This window comes from Poecilia formosa, unplaced genomic scaffold (genome assembly GCF_000485575.1).
Source record: "Poecilia formosa unplaced genomic scaffold, Poecilia_formosa-5.1.2 Scaffold115, whole genome shotgun sequence".
Classification (NCBI taxonomy): Eukaryota; Metazoa; Chordata; class Actinopteri; order Cyprinodontiformes; family Poeciliidae; genus Poecilia; species Poecilia formosa.
Window position 1 is genome coordinate 1378613 of NW_006800054.1, and position 13037 is coordinate 1391649.

Consider the following 13037-nt stretch of genomic DNA (forward strand, 5'->3'; position numbering starts at 1 on the left):
TTTATTTGGTAAGGTGTCCATCACACCAGTAACACTATCAGATAAATGAAAAGTGAAAATGACCTATGTTGACTCATTAAAACACAAGAATGTCAACTCAGTTTAAGTAGTTTAATACTTAAACAGAAAAGGTCATTAACATATACAAATGTTTTGTGAAAAGAATTTTTTTTAAGATAACTAAGCATTGGAACATGTCTCTGATCAAGGTTTACACATGCTATTTTTGTCACCATATTCAGGCGTTTCTACTGAACAATGTGTAGCAAAGCTTCAGGTGTCGCACACTGAATATTTGCCATTAATGATAACACTCTGTAGATTGATCAGAGAAAAACCACCCACCAATCAGAGAGACGGTCCTGAACGCCTTCTGTTAAATCATGCTGGGATCAGGCTACTTCCTGCTCCCAGCAGAGGCCTTTTAAAAAAAGACCCGACTCATGACTGAATACTGCCTTGTTTGCGAGTGAGCGTCAATATTTCCAGCATGTCATTATTTAATGTCTTTAAGGAGAAAACTGTATTTTCCAAAGTCATTGTCATTTGGTGCTATAAGATGGTCTTTTCTTGCTTTGGCAAGTTTCATCAAAAGGAATTCCCTGCGCTCCATCCATTCTTTCAGCTCCTGCTCTCCATGAGCCAGTTTACACAAGTCATCCTCTGTGCATGTGCCTTTGAGAAATCTGTTGAAACACAACATCAAACATCAAAAACTGCAGAAGGAGGACAAAGGCACCAGGAATAGACCAGCTGTTTAATCTGATAATCTTACCTCTCACAAACTTTGAAAGTGCCTGTGGGAAATCTATACTGCCAGCAGTTCTGATCGTCCTCCGAGTTGAAAACTCTCTCTTTGTGTTTCTCTGAAGTGATATGCTGCTGCCACTGCTTCTCGCTGTTGCAGTTTTTACCACACAACCAACAATGATTGCCGGCCTGCGAAAAAGAAATCAGCTTTTAATTTTTTTTCTTTAATTACGAGGCAAATAACCAAACTAGAACTCACAAAAACTAGGACAACAGAGCCTAAAGTCCTAACACTGCCTCCCTGTAGTTCAGAGAACTTTGAAATACTTCTGGTAGTTTATAAATCAGCGAATAGCTTAGCATCAAACACATTAAAGATCTTTTGTTATATCAACCTTACAGACCTTTTAGGTCTTCTGTTTCTGGTATACTCTGCATCCCCAGAACCAAACATGGAGAAACAGCATTCAGATTCTACACATCACAAATCTGAAAGAAACTTCCAAAAAACTGCAGGAACACAGTTTCCTTAAATTAAGGTTAAAAACTCACCTGTTCAAAGTTGCCTTTGCTTAATGGTTTTGATGGCATTTGACAAAATGTAATGTTAATTGCTTGTTTCACAATTGGTTACTTTATTATTTTATAGTATAAAGCACAATGCCCCGCTTTGTTGCTGAAGTGTGCTGTACAAATAAACTTATCAATGAAAAACTCCCCTGAAGTTGACAAAATGGTAGAGATTTGTAATCAAATTGAGGTATAAAATATTTTCAAATCAGTATCGAGATGCAACAGTCTATCAGAGGGATGCTTATTTCTTAGTTTACTTCCTGGAATGAAAGCTGTCATTTCTCTGTTGAACAGTTCATGTATCCAGAACAAACATGCCAACTGGCAGTTTAAACATGAATTGTGTGCAGAGGCAGCTGGCTCTGCAACTCACCACTTCCTCAGCATAGTCTGTCGGCATGTGGATCTGTTTGCCGTTCTCCCTGAAAGAATTATTGGACATTTCTTCCCCCCAGCCAGGCTTCTGAGACTGCAGCCACTGCTCATAAAGCTGATCCATATCTGGAACTGGAGGATGGACGTACAATGAGTGTGCTGCATTGCAAGGCGATTCGATTGTACTAATGAAATCCAAAAAGTGAGAAAGCCGAGCTCCTCCACAGGAAACTTACTGTTGTTTTCCTTCATGTAGGTCCAAAGGTCTCTTTCTTCTACACTGTGAGCAAATGTGCAATTGCCAATGTACTGACACTTCTTGCCCGCTGTCACATGCATGCAAATCTAAAATGAAACATTTAGTTACCAGTAGGCAGAAACTCAAAAAGAAAGTGTTCTTCACATGTAGGCTACAGCAAAATAGCACAATGCAGGATGTGTACCTCAAACTGAGATGGGATGGGCTTTTTGGTTGGAAGTGGTCTTACTGTTGTCCACTTTTTTCTTTCATGAGAACTTACGAGCACAACCCTCTTGTCTTTTGTCCACCTAAAATCAGAAAGAGACCAATTAATATTCGCTCATTTTGAAACAATCCAAGAGAAATTGAAATACTTACGTATGTCTCGCCTTTGCTTGGCAATACTTCTTATTTTTGTCAGCTTCACTCAATTGGCCGTTTCTCCAGCACTGACCACAAACAAACATCATCTTCAGATTTGGAGGGCCAAATCTTCTCTGAGGACTTGAAAACTGGGGACAACGATTGAAGACAGAGATACTTTGTTAGACAACTGCAGCTATTTTTATCCGTGTTAAACAGAATGAGTCGATACATTGTTTTGCAGTGTGTTTTCCACCTGTGCTCCTTGCAAGGAAGCTGTTGCATTCCAAAATTTCTTTGCATCTTGAACAATACTTTCATGAGTGATACCTGCAAGAAGAGTTAAAAAAAGTGAGTGAAAACATTTTTTTAACAAAACATTTTTTTTTTCCCTCCAAGAAATCAAATCTTTGTCAGCATTCTCACAAAGGCCTCAGACTTCTGGTAGCATAACACCTTACAAATATATCAATACACTTGAAAAAATTCACATTATGAACATTAACAACCCTACAGACTCCTCCACAGAAGATGGCTGCTAAGACAAACAAGTGCAGCTGAACGGTTCTTGTTGTAGTGCCATTCTTCTCCTTACCGTCACTACATGCATGCTTAGTATGAGGGACCGCTGCAAAGGTGCCGACTATGGAATCAACCGTCTTCTGTTGGAAGTTCAAGTAGTGCGATTGTATGATGCTGCTCACGCCATTTTTCACACTTCAGATGTTGTGTTCTGTCCGTTTTCAGCCATATGGTTTAATTCTGATCTCATCTGACTCCAATACGCCCACCTGACCTCTACAGATCTTTGCAGTTCATGCAAAGTCAGCTGGTATTGATACTCTAAAATTTTCATATCGAACTGTAGGACTTCTTAAATTATTGATGGTATTTCGGACTGACATTCATCTCTTGCGAAATGCTAAAGTAAGACACGTTGCTTACCAAGTTCATGTTGCATCATCCAGACCTTGAGTTCGATCAGGCTGTGGGCGTAGAAACAGTCGTCTTCTCTTACGCAGCCATAGCGCACTTCATGCCGGCAAAGATCCAGCTGACTCTGGGGACTCAAAGGTCTGATTTTAGAATAACGAACTGTATTGTCCCTCAAAATGTGAACCAGGCACCTAAGAGGAGACAAAAAAAGAGAAGAAAAAAAAGAGAGTTAGTAATTGGATCATTTTTTCACAATTTCTAAATTTCTCTGAATCTCTCTGAAAGGAGGTTTTAAGACAGCATTTTGCCAATTTTGAATGACTCACTTATGAGTCTCAAAGTCATGCTTTGTCACCGGATGAGAGCAAAGAGATGGGTCATCTTTGTTGGTCTTGCTGATTATTCTGGGTTTGTGGTCAAAGCACACCTGCAAGACAAAGAGGGTGCATTAAGGAAGTTTCATAATTTCCCAAATAACACATTATCTGGTTCATTTTAGCTAAACAGACAAATCAGGAGGAAGTAGTATCAGGTTAGTTAAGAAGATTCTTTAGAATTTCTACCAATGAAGTATTGCCAATGCTTAGGTCAAGTACTACCTCAGTCTTTTTTCATTGGTTTATTTGTAATATTTGTATATTTCTGTATAGATCTTTAAGCATGTTGCAGTTTCATTCATGTGATTTTTCTTCCACTAAACTAATTACATGAGAGTGAATGCTTCTCCTCCCCCACACACAGAGTCAGCGACATATGACACTGTGGGAATTCCCCTGAACTTTTATCCTCAGTGAAACGAAAGGACATGAAGTTGGCAGTTTAAAAATTATTCCTTTGCCAAAGAAAAAAAGTCACAACTTACCAGAGTGCTGCCGTCCATTACACTTTTTATATTGGAACTGTTTTAAAGACATGCTTGCTACGAATTAGCATGTCTGTCATTAAATATGAACTGCATGCTATGCAGCACTGTTTAAAAAAGCAGATCATTTGGCTAATTACTTTGCCAACACTAACTTTTTTTAGATCAAAAGCTGTTGTAGATTTATAAACTGTTAGTCATTTTATAATATAAAAAAATATTGCACCTATTAAGAGTTGGAACAGTAACAATATGTCACAATAACTGAAATAAATCTATTGTTATTGCTATAACAGAAATAGACTGACACTTTTACTATTTTTGCTGATATAAGTGAGGTATTTTTAATTGTTAGAATCTCCTGGATGCAAACTTGTAGTTTAAACAAAAAGCAGAAGTACAAATATGGAGTCCACAAGAACAAAGCCCCTCAGCAGTCCAACGCAGCTGAGATGATGTTATATGCTCGATTTCTAAACATATCAATGAGCCATATTTTCATCATAATAGTCCGGCAGCAAGGAAGACGAGTGTTAAACTCTTTTGGACTTTAAATCAAAATAAAGGAGCCAAAACACCACCATTAACATGGAATATTTTTACATAAAATGTTGACTCATTTAGAAATAAATTATCTTATTAATCCACAGAGCACTTAATGGATCAACCTCTCACATGATCTCTGACACCCTCAATTTCCATGACCGGATAAGTGCAGACATTTTCGCTTTTTTCTTAATCAAATTTGGCAGGTGAGAATTTAAGTTGATGTCGTTCTTGATCCAAAGTCATTCCAACTGTGACAACATTTAAAAAGCATATTTTCAGGAGGCCTTCAACTAAAAACTGTGGACAGCTCACAACCTCCCTAGTGGATTTGGCTTAAAGTCATCTCTTAAATTGACCAAAAACATGTTTTGGCAGAGGGGAGCATGAAAGGAGCAAAAAATTATTGTGAAGGCCTGCCAAACTCAGATTTGAAAGTACGGATCATCAAAAATAAACATTCAAAGCACAAGTGGAAACGAGCATAAACCTGCTAAGAAACTATATGTCATATGATTATGTGATTGATTGCCGTGTTAAGATTTCCCAGTCATTACTGTGAAGAGTATAAATAATTCAACACACCACTTATTAATAAAATGTGAATACTTTCTTCAAGGAAAGTACCAAGTACTTTCTGTTTTCCTGCTTATTGTCTTATGCTTTAAGCACCTTCAATTCAATTTATGACATCACAAAAGCAGCATCCCTAATAGAGCTGCACAGGTTTTTACCTTGGTCTTACATCTACAGATGCAAATACTCAGTTTTTATATTTCCAATAAAGCAGAGAAAAATACAATCTAAGCATATAAGATGAATTTAATCAACGCCATTAGCATGTCAGTTTTCCCTTAAATTAATATAATTAAAAAAATATTTGCCTCATCAACAACAAAAACAAAGGACAGCCCTTATGTCTAAACACATCAACCTACTCCAATGTCAATGCAGTGAAAAAAAATTAAAACACTAACCCCACAGAGAAACATGAATATTCCACGATGCTCCTGTAAGATCTTGGGAACAGTTAGCCTGATGTTTGAGTTTGGCCCAAAAGGATCAAAAAGCAGTTCCCTGGAGATAAAACCTTTCCGCTCTAGAGTCCAAACATCAATCTCTTCCTGGCAGTATGCAAATGTGCAGTGGCCTGGGTATAGGCACTCTTTTCCAACAGCCACCTCTGAAACAGGTAAGGTCACATTTTAGTATTCCCTCTCAGTCTAAGCTTGACTTAAGAGAGAGCAAACCGTGCACAAGGAAGAAAAATGTGCTATGGTCGCTCCTCTACTTGTTTTAATGGTGTATTATGATAAAATAAATAGAATAAACATTTATTAGATTACTGACAAAGGCTATTCAAAAATCAAAAGAAAAATCACGAGGGGAAAAAGAACAGTGTACATGCAAGTTACCTTTGCAAATGTAGTAAGGTCCTACATATTGGGTTTTTGTTGGTCTGGGTCGAATGAGCTTCCACGTTTTGTCAGGTATGTGCTTTATTCTGCCAAGTAATACATCTTTTTTGCATTTATGATCTTCAGTGTGAAGAGTGTAATCCAACACTCCAGGTCCTGCATGCACAAGAAAAAACAAACAACTTAACACCAAACGAAACAACACACTCTCAGCTTACAGAAACTCTAGGAGGAGACACCTGTACTGTCATAACAAACCCTCACCTGTTTTGACGTAACACATTGAGCAAGCTTGCTTGAACTCATGTGTTTCAGCTAAGGGGTTTTTTGCTAAATCCACAGCAGCAGGAAGGTCCTTCACTTCAGGCATACCTAGTGGCATTCCCATGGGCTGATCTTTATTGCTGAGCTGTAGTTAAAAAGAAATTTAAAAACTACTCCAAAATTATACTCTTAAAAGCTGCTGATTAAACAGAGAAATTACCTTTGGAATGAAGGGACCGTGGGCAAAATCTGAAAATATTTGAGTGAGGAGAACAAAAAGAAAGATATTAAATTTATTTTGTATTGACATCTTGCCTTTTAAGAAATAAAAAATAACATACCAGTTTTGTAGTCTGATATACTAAGACTGTCCAATGAGTCCAGCGGTGAGGGCAAGGAGTGAAAAGTGTCCATACCAAACAAAGTACTACTTCCTGACTTGTTATAGAGAGGAGGCAGAGTTACAGTACACTGCTGTGAACTATTGTGAAGGTAAGGGCTTATATCAGAGGGAATCAGGAATGGATTTGACAAAGAACTGCCAGAGGAAATACTGGTAGGCAAGGGAAGAGGGCCTTTCACGGTGGGGATACCCTGATGAATGACAGAAAAGTTACAGTTCAGCTGAAAGAAATAAGAAACTATCTAGACCCATATATCCCTTCATATTAAAATTCCCCCACTAACCATGTCTGGTTCAGGGCCAGCTTGGTCCAGCAGGTCATCCAGGTCATCCCCAATTATGTCAGTGTCAAAATCTTGACTGGGCTCGAGAATCTGACAAGGCTTGCTGGTTCGGCAACCGTTCACAAATGAGTGCATGGAAAGAGGAACTGATGTGGGGGCAGATACAGGCAGGGAGACCGACTCAAAGCCCGGCGGCTCAGATGGGGGTACAGATAAAATACTTTTGCTAGGAGGAAGTTCATCAACCACAGAATCATTCAGAGGGGCGTGCACTGCTGCCAGGGGTTGGATCGGAGCTGGACCTGAAGCCAAAACACTGCCATCTTGGGCAAATGGAGGCACTTCTAACACAGAAAATACGACAGCATTAGATCTGACTCAGCTCCTTCTCACATTCAGATCAAAACATTTTTATAGTAAAACTTACCAATTTCTATTTCTTCAACTGAATCTGAGCCACGAGAAAACTAAAAATGAAGAAATTTCATAGATTAATGTATTGCTTGGGAAACTGTTTTCTTCAAATGAACTCATGAAGCTGATGTTGCATACTTTGTCACATGATGCATCTTGATAACTTGATCCACGCAAAACATTCAAGGCAGGCTGTAAAAAGTTAATTTTTAAGAGGTTAATATATTTTGATCACCGTTTGGAAAGGACATTTATATACCTATTAAATGATCTTACTCCTGAAAACCCATGAGTCAGACAGAAAATACTAACTCTTCATGACATCATGTGTGGTCAAGCTGACTTTCATACATACCTTACTTCTTACATAAGCTTTGCGGATTTTCAACCCCAAAATTTTGGCAAGGTCCTGAGTCAGCTGTGTGACATTGGGATCCTGAGAAGACAAAACAGCAGCTGTGAAACAATCTTTGTGTATTACTGTTATGCTTTAAACACAGGAAATACATTTATGACAAAAACCAGCAGATGCTTCACTTTTGTACTTTAAATAAGGAAGTCCTTATTTTGTACGAATAGAATATGTTCCAAGTCAAGCTTGGACCTGCCGACACCGATTTGAGACAAATCTCTAACAGCTTTAAAACAAGAACATCATTTAAAGTATTACTCAAGTCTACCTTCCAGAAGTGATTAAGTATTTTTAGTTGGAGCAGAGAAAGTCACATCGCCTGTAAGAGACAAGTTGCTAGAGTTCCAAGAAAATGGAGACCCTGACCTTAATTTTCCATAAAGCTGCCAACCTTTTCAAATCCAGCATGCTCAATGACTGACAGAGGCTGAAAGCTATAAAAATATGATCGAGCAACTTTGTTAGACTCCATTCAAGTTTTTTCCTGATTCTCTAGCAGCATGAATGACCTAAAGAACTGTCTGGTTTCCTTTCAAATAGTTTCCTACATCTCTGTTCTTCCTCCATCTTCACTTATAAACACCTTGCTGATCCTGAAAATAGTCAAGTTAGAGAACGCTTCATTTAGCAGCAACACCGAAGAATGTTGTCAACACAACGGGAAGGCACTCAGCTGTGTTCACTGGTTGAAAGAGATTGAAGTTCTCAATCAGTGGATCACTAATCAGGGCAAATCAAGTAGAAAACCAGCTCATTCCAAACATCATCTTGTTTCTCAGTGCATCTCAATTTCACTGCATCCAGCCTCATCAGGTCAGTGTTGCATTAACAGTATGTACCCATGTTACTGCTGTATTCTGCATCTCAAAGGGTCAGGGTGATTTTTTTCCCCTCAGACAGAGCCAAAACAACAAGTAGATTCCTTGCAGATGTACATTAGTAATCTGCACCGTGCAAATATTTGTCCTTACCTGAGGCACTGTAAGCGAACATTTGGCAACAGCCTCATAGGCCTCTTGATGTCTCCCCATTTCTTTCAAGGCTTTTGCTTTTCTGTACAGTGCTCTGTAGTTCCCCTCATTCAACTGGAGAGCCTTTTCACAGTCTTCTAGGGCTTGGTCATACAGTCCCTATGAGTGATGACAAAAAAATGGTGTAAAAGATCACACTAATTACCTTTAGTTTGAGTTAGGTTTGGGTGTGCCTTGTTCTGACAACAGTAAAATGTTTTACCTGACATGAAAAATATGTTGTTGAATCCAGAAGAAGCAAAATACTTCACATAGCAAGTCGCTCTTTTTTTCTCTCAAATATTTTTTGATGGATCCCATTTAAAAGCCTCAAAAAACAGCTTTACTGTTTAAAAAGTGATAAAACTTTTGACTTTTTTGTGATCGATTAATAATCATGAAATATGTGTACAAATTTTAACCCATAACCGTGTGATTAGGTCTGCTAAGCAGTATAAAAAAAAACTTGATCAGCTCTCTTGTCATATCCAGAATGTTCTGTTTTCAGTGAATAACTTCAGCCAGTTATCAACAGAATGACAATGCAGAAAAACACTTTTGATGATCACTTGGAAAGCTTGTTTTTTTGTTGTTCTTTGCCAATATATCTTCCATTAAAAAGTGAAGGAACTGGAAGTCCTGCAGCTCATCTCAAGTGAGACAGCTTATGATGCATTAGAACCACCTGACACCAACTTACTGGAACAATATTGAGATATGCAGCGGCTCGATTTGCATACAGCTTCTCCAGTACACTTGTTGGAACACAGATGTCTTCTGAGTCCGCATAGTCTGCTATACTTAGTGCTTCTGTGTACATCTCAATTGATTTTGTCCACTCCCCTTCTTGAAACACATCATTTCCTTCTCCAAAGAGGTTCCACACAAGTTCCTTTATGAACACCTGGAAATTAAAAAGAAAACAAAATCACTGACAATAACAAAACAACGTGTTATTGCATGCACAAGACAAAAAAACTTTTCCTTTTACTCAATTTGAAACACTGGCCTTTAATTTAGCTTACCCAACATGAGCTCATTGGGGAAAAAAAAAAAAAAAAAAAAAAAAAAAGATGCTGCGCCCACATTCAAATTTCCAAAGCTTACCTCATACTGCTCTTGGGTTCCAGGAAACGGAAGAGTTGATCTACAAAGCAAAGAACAGAATGAGTTTCACACCTTCAATAAGTCAATTAGATTAAAACAGACAAAAAAACAACTACCACTAAAGAGGAAAAAATATTTTAAAGTTTAGCAGCACAAATAGAAAGCCATAAAGAAGCCCAATCAAGTAGTACAGAAACCTAATACAAGGATGACCATGTTTTGCAGACTAAGTTTATTAGCTTATATAGGCTAAACTCTCAACATGCAATGACCAAGAACTTTACAGACGGATCCAATTTACTTTATATATGGAAATACTCAATATAGACAGATTCAAAGTCAATTACATGCCTAGTTATAAAATTATGCAGTTAAGAAAGAGACGTATCTGAACTGCACTATTCTATTCTTTTTGGTACTAAACCAGATAAGTTTGTTTCCAAAGGGTCCACATTCTGAATGGTCATGTCGCATTTCAAACACAATTCACACAAAACATGAGTCAAAATTCTGCACCAGAAAGAGCCAGACGATGTCAATCCAGATGTAAATAATGGCTGAAATTTATAATTATGAAAGAAAAGAAAAGAAAGAAGTGTGTGTCACCATCTTTGTAGCAATCACTCCTCCTGAACTGGTGACAACACACAGTTGATTACATCAAACCTTCAACTTTGCTCAAATGTTGTATACTGAGCAAAGATGTGGCGACAATGGAAAAGAAAACTCAATTGTAACAGGAAGATAAGATACAAGTTTACTGTCCACCGGGGTGAACGTTTTCCTGAAGATACCCTCAGCATAAATTGACTCAGTGACATCCATAAAAATGAATTATCAGGAAAGTGTTCCGGTGTTTGTGTTCATCATTAACTGCACTGGTCGCAATGTATGCACAAACTGACTGGAAAAAAGCCAACATCAACAGAAAAAATATGGTTAAAAAAAGAATACCCCCAAAAATCTAATTTCAACAATCTGTTCAAATTTGCCTCCAAGAAAGAACAAAGTGATTGTTTATCCACACTAAATGACACTGAACACCTAGGACGTAAAATGTCTCGGCATAATTAACTTCAGGATGTTGCCTTACACATTATAAAAAAGAAGACAGTGAACTCTATAACACCCTTTTCAAGACAGTTCACTTAAAAAATGTGAAACCCTCACAAAATAGTGATGAAGAATCAGTATGCGTCAGTCATGCCATCCTGAAAAGATCACATGATTTATTGCACAAACTAAATTCCTGTAGTATTAAACATTACAATGGAAATTCTGTTTTGATACGAGTTATTTTGCCATCTTCAGTGTGTTTGTTGTCTTTGAAAACTCACCGAAGACAAGAAGTCTGGACAGTCTATTACCACATAAAATTTCACTAATCTATACGCTCAAAACTACGTCATTAAACTTAAAACAAATTGTATTTCTTTAAACTGTTTCAGTGTTTTACTCTATGGTAAACAACTAAAAATCAAAGTGACAAATCTATGTTGTTCATAAATAATGTGATCAGATTTACAACAACACCTGGTTAAAAAAGAAATTGCAATCTCCTAACCTGACAAAGCTACGACTTAAATTCAATTTCAGTTATCACTTTTGTTTTAAGAAAATGTCTCTGACAGATAAGTGGAAATGTAACATTACTCTGTGTGGCACAGCTGCAGAACAAGGTTTGCACACAGCTTTAGTCTACACAATGTTGAAGCCAAGCCCAGATTTCAAAAAAATACAAAAACAAAGGCCATGTCTGCCACCTCGCAGCTGATCTCACAAAAATAAGGAAAACAGAATTCTGTATGACTAGAATCACAGAAACATTTACTTCCTTCCATGCTCATTTCAGGTAAGCTTCAAAATATACATTACCTTAACATCCCACTGCAGCTTACGGAATAAAAACAACTAAAGTGCGAGCAGCTACAGGAGCTGCTGGTCATGTTCTACACAGCCAATTTTCAACCTGTTCTGAGTTTGTCTATCATTGTGTGGTTTGGCTCAGCAACAAAACAGGAGACGGACAAGCTGCAAAGAGCAGCCAGGTCAGCAGAGCGAATAGTCGGGGCTGATCTTCACTCCATCCAGGAGTTAGACAGATCTAGGTGTAAGGAAAATGTCAGCTGACCCCACACATCCTGGGCACAAGTAGTTAAGACTTTTTCCTTTGGGTCGGCACTACAGAGCACTTTCAGAATAAACAAACAGCCACAGAAACAGTTTGTTCCCTCAGGCTCTCTTTGATGAACACTTAAGAGTGCCCAGCAACTCTGCTGGGAATCACCACTATGCATATTGGACTAATTCAACCTTGTCTTAATTTTGTTTTTGTAACATTGTGTATATACACATTTCTAAAATAAATAAATAAATAAAACAAAACTAAAAAATCCTTTTTGTTTCCTTCAAAATGTATGTCTATTTTTTTTTAAATGTCTGCACTTTGAAAGCAAGAGTGGAACCAAATTCTTATTCCTTTTTGTTTGTATAAATCTGGCAAGTAGAGCCAATTATTATTCTATTCAAAGTTGATTTCATTTACAATCATACATAAAAAATAAATAAATATATATGTTCTGCTTTAAAAAAAGACCCACCAAAACAGCCATTAATTACTCTTTAAAAGCCTGTCTGACATACCGACAGAGAACAATACATTGGTGTGATGCAACACACTAATATTAATTTTCACAAGCTGAGATTTCTGCTTGCTTAATTAAATGTTTACAAAATGCTTTGGCCAAGATTATATTACTTGTAAGCTAGTTTCCAACTTCCATCTTTGCACTATTTCTTCAGCAAGAGCAGTGACATTGCTCACTTCTCTCTCTCAGAGGTAGAGGTTTGAAAAATAGAAAAATTTATCTTGTGATGGATGTATAGACAACTGATATCTAAGGTCTAAACCCCAGCATTTTATAGGCCATGGAAACTCAAATGCAATATTTAAAACTTCAGTACATAAAATCAGTTATTTAACAATATGAGGTGGTGTTTAATTTATTTTTAACATTGTATTTTCATACATTTATGCTAGGGGTGCCCAAGTCTAGTTTTCCAGAGCTGCCATCTGCAG

The 13037-nt window shown here is 37.5% G+C and overlaps 1 protein-coding gene across 1 annotated transcript in view; it reads right to left on the reverse strand.

The window, feature by feature from the left end:
• Positions 1 to 96: 96 nt before the first annotated feature.
• zc3h7a (zinc finger CCCH-type containing 7A) overlaps positions 97 to 13037 on the reverse strand; it is a 16083-nt gene continuing 3142 nt past the window's right edge. The window contains exons 3-23 of the mRNA XM_007560484.2: positions 9959 to 9998; positions 9552 to 9755; positions 8813 to 8971; positions 7785 to 7865; positions 7568 to 7621; positions 7443 to 7482; positions 7016 to 7359; positions 6670 to 6922; positions 6549 to 6577; positions 6329 to 6473; positions 6062 to 6220; positions 5624 to 5829; positions 3565 to 3665; positions 3248 to 3429; positions 2559 to 2632; positions 2318 to 2451; positions 2142 to 2247; positions 1935 to 2043; positions 1697 to 1830; positions 776 to 939; positions 97 to 686 (exon numbers count right to left, since the gene is read on the reverse strand). Of these exons, the coding sequence (XP_007560546.1) occupies positions 497 to 686; positions 776 to 939; positions 1697 to 1830; positions 1935 to 2043; positions 2142 to 2247; positions 2318 to 2451; positions 2559 to 2632; positions 3248 to 3429; positions 3565 to 3665; positions 5624 to 5829; positions 6062 to 6220; positions 6329 to 6473; positions 6549 to 6577; positions 6670 to 6922; positions 7016 to 7359; positions 7443 to 7482; positions 7568 to 7621; positions 7785 to 7865; positions 8813 to 8971; positions 9552 to 9755; positions 9959 to 9998 (2908 nt within the window). The 3' untranslated portion in view covers positions 97 to 496. The remainder of the gene's footprint in view (positions 687 to 775; positions 940 to 1696; positions 1831 to 1934; positions 2044 to 2141; positions 2248 to 2317; positions 2452 to 2558; positions 2633 to 3247; positions 3430 to 3564; positions 3666 to 5623; positions 5830 to 6061; positions 6221 to 6328; positions 6474 to 6548; positions 6578 to 6669; positions 6923 to 7015; positions 7360 to 7442; positions 7483 to 7567; positions 7622 to 7784; positions 7866 to 8812; positions 8972 to 9551; positions 9756 to 9958; positions 9999 to 13037) is intronic.